This window comes from Oreochromis aureus, linkage group 14 (genome assembly GCF_013358895.1).
Source record: "Oreochromis aureus strain Israel breed Guangdong linkage group 14, ZZ_aureus, whole genome shotgun sequence".
Classification (NCBI taxonomy): domain Eukaryota; kingdom Metazoa; phylum Chordata; class Actinopteri; order Cichliformes; family Cichlidae; genus Oreochromis; species Oreochromis aureus.
The window spans coordinates 15,403,206-15,414,390 of NC_052955.1; the positions used below are offsets into that span (position 1 = coordinate 15,403,206).

At 39.8% G+C, this 11,185-nt stretch overlaps 1 protein-coding gene across 1 annotated transcript; it reads left to right on the forward strand.

Annotated features, from left to right (window-relative positions):
* Positions 1-1,136: 1,136 nt before the first annotated feature.
* LOC120443520 (extracellular calcium-sensing receptor-like) lies at positions 1,137-9,632 on the forward strand. Its single transcript, XM_039622365.1, has 14 exons — positions 1,137-1,152; positions 2,765-2,891; positions 3,050-3,231; positions 3,400-3,524; positions 3,615-3,767; positions 3,855-4,055; positions 4,137-4,380; positions 4,534-4,751; positions 4,857-4,987; positions 5,159-5,255; positions 5,381-5,504; positions 5,693-6,165; positions 6,245-6,325; positions 9,276-9,632. Exons 1-14 carry the CDS (start codon positions 1,137-1,139, stop codon positions 9,630-9,632), a joined length of 2,529 nt encoding a protein of 842 aa, XP_039478299.1.
* The last annotated feature ends 1,553 nt before the right edge of the window (positions 9,633-11,185 follow it).

The window sequence follows — 11,185 nt, forward strand, 5'->3', positions numbered from 1 at the left end:
ATGCCTAGCAAAGGCCCCAGTCCGCGAGATCTTCAACGCACACCGGGAGATCTTCAACAGCATTCCGAGGGAAACTGGGGACATTGTGGCCGAATAGACCATGTTCAGCATCTCCATTGCCGAAGCTGCTGCAATGAGCTGCGGCCGCAAGGTGGTTGGTGCCTGTCGTGGTGGTAACCCCCGAACCACCAGAGGAGAAGGGAGCCACCAGGCTGAAGAAGGAGTCTTATCGACCTTGGTTAGCCTGTGGGACTTCGGAGGCAGCTGATAGGTACCGACCGGCCAAGTGGTTTCTGCTGACACCAAAAGGTAAATGTAAGAGTGAAACAGAATTTACAGCCCGATAAATGACTGGTTTACATCACCTTATAACGAAATTCTAATTGAATATGGGCTGTTGCTGCCCATTGATAGGTAACAATTTTGCAGTTTTCACTTTTCCTTGCTAATGTTTCAGATAAAGTTTGTTTTAAATCAGTACTGGATGGCCATGATCTTCATGACCACTTCACATGAAAGGGTGTAGTAATGTAGCAATACTGAAAAAATTCTAATATTAGAAAAATATGAAAAGGATACACAAAATACAGAATGAAAGCAACACAGATGCTCCAAATAAGTCCAAAGTGTGAATTCACTGTTTTCTAATTTAGCATTAACAGCACTAAATGAATGTTCTTTGACCCGTAAGACTGGAAAAAAGCTTCTATTTAAAAAATGAATATTGAAAAGACAGTTTTATTATTACAGCTGCTGCCTTTAACATTCTGAGATTAATTAAAAAATAAATACAAAAACTGATTTCAAAATGTGTTTACATGCAAATTGAATTTAAAATCATCAACTGCAAAGAGATGCTATGTTTTAGGCTCATATATTAAGAATTAAGACTATATATATATGGATTAAGATAACAATAAAATTGTTGTAAATTGTTCCCAGCCAATAGAAGAAAAAGCAAATAATAACGCTTCTAAATGTAAAGACATTAAACACTACTGGAAAATCTCTCAGACTGTCATTAGAGAGAGGTCTGAGGGATCTTTCAAGGTTTGTGATACTATTTTTCAGAGAACTGGTTTGTCAGTAAGTAGAGTTGATCTCTAATCTGGATCACATTTGCAGCATGAGTTACCATGGTCATGTACCCTGGTAATAAGTAAACCACCTTCCACCAAGGTTCACCCTGAAGTTACCTGAATAAGACAAAATTCTGCAGCACAGGCCTCAGCTCTTTCTTACTAACAATGCTGCAAACATGGCTGGGACCAATGTTGTTTTTTCTTTTCACGAATGTTCAGGAAATAATTACTAACTGTTAGTTAGTCTCTGCTTAACAACAGAGTTTTCCCTTTTCCCAAACCTCCCTGGACACCAAGCCCGATTCTTATTGTTAGTAATAAAGCATTCAATCTATCTGATTCATTCTCTGGAATCTGTTTGCTGCTTTTGGGTTCTCTCAATGACCGTTACCCTTAGGTCATCTTATATTTGACTCAATTCTCTCAATTTGTTGCCCAAACAATGACACTTGTGAATGGAATCTGACAATTTCACTACTAAAAGACACATTAACAAATACCGTCATTTAAGATATTATACAACTATACAACAACTGAAAGCTATTGCATGGCATGTATAAATTATGTAGACAGTGAAATGGTCCACATCAGTTTTCCATATTTGGCCATCACTGAATGTTTTAACTCAGGGTGAGTCAACACCTCCTCAACTCACCCACAGGCCAACCTTATGTGATTTAGATGCAAGGTGTTTTCAAACCTTTGAGCCAAATTTCTCCTATACAAAACATGCAGCAGTCTGTGCCAGGCTTACTTTAAGACTGTTGGTTCCTGTCGAGCCTACACAGTACTGGTCAGTGCTGTACCAAAGCTTTAAATGCTAGAAAGAAAAAAAAAAACTCTATGCATGGGTAGTATTTAGGCATTAATAATTGATATTTTTCTATGACATGACACATGAATTTTCTGACAAATATATAATAATGAAGGATTTAACATTTTGTGAGCTGAGGCCTGTTCTGCGAAAAGAAATTAAACACACCCAGTGCATGAACTAGTGAGGGTATACTGTAGGACAAATACGTACCATAGGGAAAATATGAAATGATTATCCATACAGCAGAGCACTACATTTTAATATTAATGCTTATAAAACAACAACATTGTTTTGTGTGGCTTTTAGCACCAGACACAGGAGAATAATAATATATCAGAGGAAATGAAAAAAATATTATTCTTTTCTGTGTTTTGTAATGAAAAGTGTGTGACTCTAGGAAAACAGCTTAACAAACTTGAATTTAAAGCAGTGGTTCAACTTAAGAAATTAATGATTTGTTCAAGCAGTGTTATCCTCTCTCCTGTTGCACTTTGCTGTGATTGGGTGATCTAATGATGACTCATAAGAAACAATAAAATGACACAAGCACCAGATATATTAAAACACTTCACTGTGGTGTCATAGACTATGCTAGAGGACCACTGGTTTAAGCACAAAGTTTTTATGAGTTTACCGTGGATAATGCATTCAACTCTTGTTGGTTATTTTCTTTGGGTGTTTTTTAATGTCTTCTTTAATACGATTTGTATTGTGTTCTTTGATGTTAACACTACTAAGTCACTAAGTGTGGCGGGAGGTGTTGTAGAAAAAGAAGAAGCTGCTATGACAGAGCCAATGCATGGTTTAAAGATAAGGGGAACAAGAAGTGTTGATTTTAGTTTATCTCAGTGTGTAACACTGGGAGGCAGTGAGCTCCCAGCCCTGCACTCTGATGGGGATGTTGTGATTGGAGGGGTTTTCCCTCTGCATTATGTTGTCACTGAGCCACAGCACAGCTACAACAGTAAACCTCAAATTGCATCATGCAGCAGGTGAGTGTAGTATAGTGCTTTTTCTTCTTCTTCCTTAGAACACTGAAAAGTCAAAAAGGCATAAGCTTTGACCATATTGCCATGTTTCTTCAAGACTGTTTAAATGATATTGTTTTATTAAATGAATAAATACGTTATGGAGTTTTTCTTATCTACAGCTTTTATCAAAGAGCCTTTCGCTGGATGATGACTATGGTGTTTGCAGTGGAGGAAATTAACCATAATTCAAGTCTGTTACCAGGTGTTAAACTAGGCTACCATATCATGGACTGCTGTGACCATATCCCCACCGGCCTGCAGGCTCTTTTTTCGTTACTCAGACACTCTAAAACTGTCGACAGTAAGGTTGAAAAAACAGCAGATACTGAATACAATGGTATCAACAGGGAAGGGTTAAAGACTGTAAGACTAACTGCAAAAGAAATAATGACCTCATTGAAAAATAGAAATGAAATCTCAAATAGTCTTAAAAACACTGGATATTACCTAAATGAAAATATAACAGAAGAAAGAAAGACGAAAGAGTCTTCCACATGTCTGTATTATTCTCCGGTGCCTGCTGTGATTGGTCTTGCATCCTCTTCCCCTACAAGAGCTGTCGCTCACACACTTGGCCCTTTCAACATACCACTGGTAATAAACTGTACAACTTTATTTAATAATGTTGTGTATTTGGTTTGTGTTTTATCTCAATAATATAGAAAGAAATCAATTTCTCTCTAGGTGAGTTATTTTGCCACTTGTACCTGTCTTACTGACAAGCATTTGTACCCATCATTCTTAAGAACTGTGCCAAGTGATCTCTTTCAAGTTAGAGGTCTCGTAAAACTTGTCACATACTTCGGCTGGTTCTGGGTGGGCACAATAGGAACTACGGTGAGATAAAACCTTTTTTAAATGCTACAATAAGAGAGCTTTAGACAGCAACATGATTTATAAATGTTTTCTGTATATACATTTCAGGATGACTACAGCCTTTATGGCATTCAGGCATTCTCTAATCAGTTTGGAAGGCAAGGTGGATGTGTGGCATTTCATCTCTCTATCCCAGCATCACCCACAATGGCTGAAATACAAGAAATGGCAGATAAGCTGGAGAGTTCAACTGCTCGGGTTGTGGTGGTGTTTGCTACAGAAGGGCAGCTCCTAAATCTGTTCTTAGAAGTAAGTAGTTGGTTATAGTGTCATTATGCTCATAATTGTTTTCATGAAAATTGCTGCATTCTTTTATCTATGCTTTTCCAGCTAGCTCAAAGGAATGTGATTGGGATACAGTGGATAGCCAGTGAAGCCTGGGTGACCTCTAGCCGACTGGCCTCACCCCAGTTTCTTCACCTTCTACAGGGAACAGTGGGCTTCACTTTCCCTGGAGTCAGCATCCCAGGCTTGAAAGAGTTTCTTTTGAATGTCCGACCCTCTCCCAAACCAGGAATGGAATTTTTCAATATGTTCTGGGAAGAACATTTTGGTTGTAAGCTGGAGTTTAAAAGCCAAAGAGCCAAAGACTATGAAGCAAGTGCTTTAGATGATTTTAATGATAATGATAGTTTACGTTACAACCCAGGTTTCCAAAACAATTCTCTTTATATGGTCGGATTTAATGTGGGACAAAAAAGTTTAATTAACATGTCAACTTATAAAGATGGTGAACATGCTTTTGAAAAGCCTGTATGCACAGGGTCAGAGGATTTGAGAACCACTGACAGCAGTTATAGTGATGTATCTCAGGTTCGAATATCCTACAATGTGTATAAAGCTGTGTATGCCATTGCCCATGCTCTGCACACTTTTTGGAACTGCGATTCAGCAGGACCTAGCGGGGGATTGTGTGAGAAACACAGCTCATTTTCAAATGGTCAGGTAATTGTAATTATTATAAAATCTTTAAATCAACATTCATGGGATTCATGTGTAGGGGTTTTTTTTTTGCCATTCTTTTGTTTTTCTAATTCTCTTTTCATGTAGTTTCTTCAATATCTGAATATGGTCAATTTCACCAACCAGTTTGATGAGAAAGTATACTTTGACTCCAATGGAGAGCCAGTCCCCCTTTATGACATTATTAACTGGCAGAAGGACAGCAAGGATAAAATCAGGTGGAATATAATACTTTAAAGTGTAAATGAACTGCATGTTAAAGTAATCATGAACAATAAACTATAGTTACATTTATTTTACTTATCTGAGGATAACTGCAATTTTTGCTAAAACGCTACAATACATAAATTCTTTGGCCTTTTGAAATATTTTATGCTACTTTATGCTAGATTTTTCAAAGTTGGAACATATGATGCTTCAGCACCACAGAGAGAGCAGTTGCAAATAAAAAAGAACACCATTGTATGGACAAAAGGACAGTTACAGGTAGATCATAGTTATCCTGCACGTATTTGTTATGAAACTGTTCAAATTAACTTGATACAGTATCTTAAAAAGCAGAAACAACATGTTGATGGATATTATTTTACTTTTCTCTGTTCCTTGTTCAGGTTCCTGTATCTCAGTGTAGTGCTCCATGTCCCCCTGGCAGCAGGCAGGCCACACGCCAAGGAGAGCCCAAATGCTGCTTTGATTGTTTGCCCTGTGCAGATGGAGAGATCAGCAACCAGACTGGTAGCTAATATATGTTATTTTAATTTTTTTTTTAAAAAGAAGATAAATAAATAAATTATTATGTAGTGCAATGAAGAAGGTCATTGAATTTAAAGATGGACACTTGGAGAACCATCAAGACATGTTGATATGCAAGGAAAACTTCCATAATGTTTACACACATATATTTACGTTTTGTGTTCCCAAAGGTTCCACTGAGTGCACAAAATGTCCTGAGTACTTCTGGTCAGACAAAGAAAAAGTGAAATGTGTTGCAGGGGAAGAAGAATTCCTCTCTTTCTATGACACCATGGGAATCATCCTGGTTGCACTCACCCTGCTGGGATTCTTATTGACCACCATCATCACTATAGTCTTTCACAGTTTCCGCTATACACCCATCGTCAAGGCCAACAATTCAGAAATAAGTTTCTTGCTTCTCCTGTCACTCAAGCTCTGTTTCCTGTGTTGTCTGGTGTTTATTGGTCAGCCGTCTTGGTGGACATGCAGGCTCCGCCAGGCAGCATTTGGGATCAGCTTTGTCCTGTGTTTGTCCTGCCTCCTTGTTAAGACTATTGTGGTCCTCCTGGCTTTCCGGACTAATGTACCTGGTTCCAGGGGTCGGAAGTTGTTTGGAACATCTCAGCAGAGGATTCTGATCATCTGTGCGACAGCTCCTCAGGTAGGAGGAACAGTCACTGTCATTTAAAGATCAGTTTGTGTGTTTCTGGTATTCTTCTATCATCCTATCCTCCCCTCAGATTTGTCTCTGTTCTGGCTGGGTGTTGGGAGCACCTCCCTTTCCATTCAGGAACCCAAACTACCAAGCTTTAACTGGAAAGGTGAGTATTAAATACTGAAAATATGACTTCTGTAATTTATTTTCTTGATTTAGTTGCCATAAACCATCAAAGAAAGATGAAAATGTCCATATCTTTATCTACAGTGGCTTGCAAAAGTATTTGGCCCCCTTGCACTTTTCCATATTTTGTCACATTACAGGCACAAACATGAACCAATTTTATTGGAATTCCACGTGAAAGACCAATACAAAGTGGTGTACACGTGAGAAGTGGAACGAAAATCATACATGATTCCAAACATTTTTTACAAATAAATAACTGAAAAGTGGGTGTGCGTAATTATTCAGCCCCTGAGTCAATACTTTGTAGAACCACCTTTTGCTGCAATTACAGCTGCCAGTCTTTTAGGGTATGTCTCTACCAGCTTTGCACATCTACAGACTGAAATCCTTGCCCATTCTTCTTTGCAAAACAGCTCCAGCTCAGTCAGATTAGATGGACAGCGTTTGTGAACAGCAGTTTTCAGATCTTGCCACAGATTCTCGATTGGATTTAGATCTGGACTTTGACTGGGCCATTCTAACACATGGATATGTTTTGTTTTAAACCATTACATTGTTGCCCTGGCTTTATGTTTAGGGTCGTTGTCCTGCTGGAAGGTGAACCTCCGCCCCAGTCTCAAGTCTTTTGCAGACTCCAAGAGGTTTTCTTCCAAGTTTGCCCTGTATTTGGCTCCATCCATCTTCCCATCAACTCTGACCAGCTTCCCTGTCCCTGCTGAAGAGAAGCACCCCCAGAGCATGATGCTGCCACCACCATATTTGACAGTGGGGATGGTGTGTTCAGAGTGATGTGCAGTGTTAGTTTTCCGCCACACATAGCGTTTTGCATTTTGGCCAAAAAGTTCCATTTTGGTCTCATCTGACCAGAGCACCTTCTTCCACATGTTTGCTGTGTCCCCCACATGGCTTGTGGCAAACTGAAAACGGGACTTCTTATGGTTTTCTGTTAACAATGGCTTTCTTCTTGCCACTCTTCCATAAAGGCCAACTTTGTGCAATGCAAGACTAATAGTTGTCCTATGGACTGATTCCCCCACCTGAGCTGTAGATCTCTGCAGCTCGTCCAGAGTCACCATGGGCCTCTTTGCTGCATTTCTGATCAGCGCTCTCCTTGTTCGGCCTGTGAGTTTAGGTCAGGGGTCTGCAACCTTTTACACCCAAAGAGCCACTTGGACCCGGTTTCCACGCAAAAGAAATCACTGGGAGCCGCAAATACTTTTTGACATCTAAAATGAAGATAACACTGTATATATTGTTTTTTACCTTTGTGTGAACAACTAAGGTGTGCTGCTTATGAAATCCATGAAGTGCTACAGAGAAAATTACATTTTATTTATGTAATCAACACATTTTGAACTCTTAAAGAAATATAACAAAAGCAAAGACACCCAGCTGAACTAAAATGATCCATGTAGCAAACAAAAACTGTTGTGAGCCGCCTCCCTTATATCTCCTTTGGGCTTTTGGAGCCTTGACCTGACTTTTAAAAAATAATTGGTAAAAAAGCTCTATGCTGCTGAAAAATTGAAAATAGATATTTGCAAAATTCTGCCTAAATATGTATTTTACCTGGTTACGCGCGCGGCGGCGGGGCGTGGTCTGCAGCGCCGCTGGAGGGAAGGCGGACGCACCTGAGCGGCACCCGCAATCACACCTCGCTGCCTTAAAGTCTGCGCTATCTGTGCTGTTGTGTTGGTGGTGTGTGTCGGGCTGTGAGCTGCGGCTACAGCCGGCTGTATGCGTACAGCAACCGCGCGTGAAAAGCGCGCTCATGCAAACATCGCCGGGTCTGCCGTGGTATGTTTACAATGGGACTTCTGCTCCTGAACCTCTGCGCACTGGCGTCTGCTAATCGGTGCTGTGCGAAGTCAGTTTACGCAGGACTTTAAGCTGTCATCTGTCGTCTGTGAGGCGTGAGCAGTGTTTGTCTTTAACATAGTTCACGGTGGAGCTGCTGACATAATGTGGATCCGAAGATCCATAATTGGCCTACCCGGGTTGAAAGTCTCGATAAATGCACGGTGTTTCAAGGGAATACCGGCTTCCGCGAGTGTGACGCTTGTATTGAGCGAGGAAAAAATAATAGAATATAATTTTATATTTATATTTCAATATCACAATAATCTTCCAATTTACAACTACAAGTTTAAAAGAACTAACATAAATAAAATACACTTCAGCGAAATACTTCTAATTTATTTTCCCAAACCACGCGGAGCCGCAGTATAAGGACTAAAGAGCCGCATGCGGCTCCGGAGCCGCGGGTTGCCGACCCCTGGTTTAGGTGGACGGCCTTGTCTTGGTAGGTTTACAGTTGTGCCATACTCCATCCATTTCTGAATGATCGCTTGAACAGTGCTCCGTGGGATGTTCAAGGCTTGGGAAATCTTTTTGTAGCCTAAGCCTGCTTTAAATTTCTCAATAACTTTATCCCTGACCTGTCTGGTGTGTTCTTTGGACTTCATGGTGTTGTTGCTCCCAATATTCTCTTAGACAACCTCTGAGGCCGTCACAGGGCAGCTTTATTTGTACTGACATTAGATTACACACAGGTGCAGTCTATTTAGTCATTATCACTCATCAGGCAATGTCTATGGGCAACTGACTGCACTCAGACCAAAGGGGGCTGAATAATTATGCACACCCGACTTTGCAGTTATTTATTTGTAAAAAATGTTTGGAATCATGTATGATTTTCGTTCCACTTCTCACGTGTGCACCACTTTATATTGGTCTTTCACGTGGAATTCCAATAAAATTGATTCATGTTTGTGGCTGTAATGTGACAAAATGTGAAAAAGTTCAAGGGGGCCCAATATTTTTGCAAGCCACTGTATATATCTATATGTAGGGATATATGTGTAAAGAGAGGAATGAAAAATATTCATACAGAATCTCTCTGTATTCATACTTTTTAACATTATTAGATTGTTGTGGAGTGTAAAGAGCCATGGCCTCCTGGATTCTACCTGCTCCTTGGTTACATTGGCCTACTGGCCTTTGTCTGTCTTCTCCTGGCATTCTTTGGACGAAAGCTACCGGACACATTCAACGAAGCAAAGTTCATCTCCTTCAGCATGCTGATTTTCTGGGCTGTGTGGATTTCTTTTATTCCAGCTTATGTCAGCTCTCCTGGGAAATTTTCTGTGGCAGTGGAAATATTTGCTATCTTAGCATCCAGTTTTGGATTGTTACTGTGTATATTTGTCCCCAAATGTTACATTATTTTACTGCACCCTGAGAGGAATATTAAGAAAGGCATGACTGGGAAATATCCAAGATGAGCATTTTGTATTTTCAGTGTTTTTCAGAGTAATTAATAAAGTACTCACATTTGAATTTGAAGCTAAATAAAATACCATATGAGAGATGTCTTTTTTGTGATTCTGAATAGTATTTTCCTTTTAGGCCTTTTTTAAAAGAAATATTTACAGTACAAGTATTAAAAAGGACATGTCTAGAAATGATGAAAAATAACATGAAATAGGTTATCATAAAATGACAGTACACTGCTGTTATTGAATATCAGTGATGGGTCAAGGATAAGGCAAATATAAATATACAATTAGAGCTGAGTACTATCATATAAAGAGAAGAGAAGACAAAGACAGCAACAACCAAGATACATGAAACCAAATATCACAATTGTTAAGGTTCAAATGTTGAGAGAGGAATCCAAAAATAACCACAGATCCGGTCCGGTGTGCAATTAGACGGCATTTTAATGAATACACATATGCGGAGCCAATACTGTTCAGATTCAGTATTGGACTAACTACAATCGTCAGCACAAAGACTTTATAGGGTTGGCAGTCTTCCTGTTACCAGGCAGAGTTAAACAAAGCATACGTCACTCCAAAACCACAATGACTCTTAACATAGTCTAAAACAGAACATCTTCTTCAGGTCGACGCCAGGTGCTTCCTCTCAGCTGTCTTCGCTGTCGCTTATCTTCTGGGACATCTGGTCCACGTTCTGCACAAAATGTCACTCATGCACAACTTTGCAGTCATAAACTCTTACCTACTAAATGAGTCTATCTGTGTGTGCGTACACGTGCGGGGGCGCGTGCATGCTGTGTACTGCGTACGTGTCGTGACCTCTCACTATTTGTGTCTGTATGTGTATGTCACGTCTGTCTGTGCGTGCAGAGTTTGCATCTGCTTTCTGAACCTTAGTTGACCTCAACTTAGGCAACCAGGCTAAGACCATCCTGTGTGTAATGATCTTAACTTCTATGTAAAATGTATAAAACAACTGTTTCAATCTAATCCACCTACTTAAAGCTTAAATCAAAGCTAAATGCATAATAAACACCCTACTCTTTGGCTTGCACTCACTCTGCTTTCAGTTTCACTTCTGCAAAAGCATGTAACTTCAAAAACATGTACTTCCTGTCGCTGCAGTCTACACAGAAACACTGAGATTATAGAAGCATTAAAAACATTTAAAATTATAGATTCAACTCCACAGTTTGAAGTGGTTCTTCTTGGACCTGTAATAAAGACTAATATAATACCCATATATTTGAACATCTGAATGCATCTGAATGCAACATCACTCTCAATCATGAAATGGTAATGATGATTATACTAATAGCAGCAAATAATAGCAGGAAAATATTTCTACTCCTCTCAATTCCCTCTCTTGTGGTGGCCCTCGGAGAGGGTCACCACACCATCTATATCATTGCTCTGACCCTCTCTAGAAATGCCAGCTCCCACTTGAGAACACTCATGCTTAAGGTTAATCACACCAAAGTATCAGTGAGCCTAAAGTTGATCAGAGGCCGGAGAGAATAAGAGTGCGAGCAGAGCTCAATCAGCACTCCTCCCTC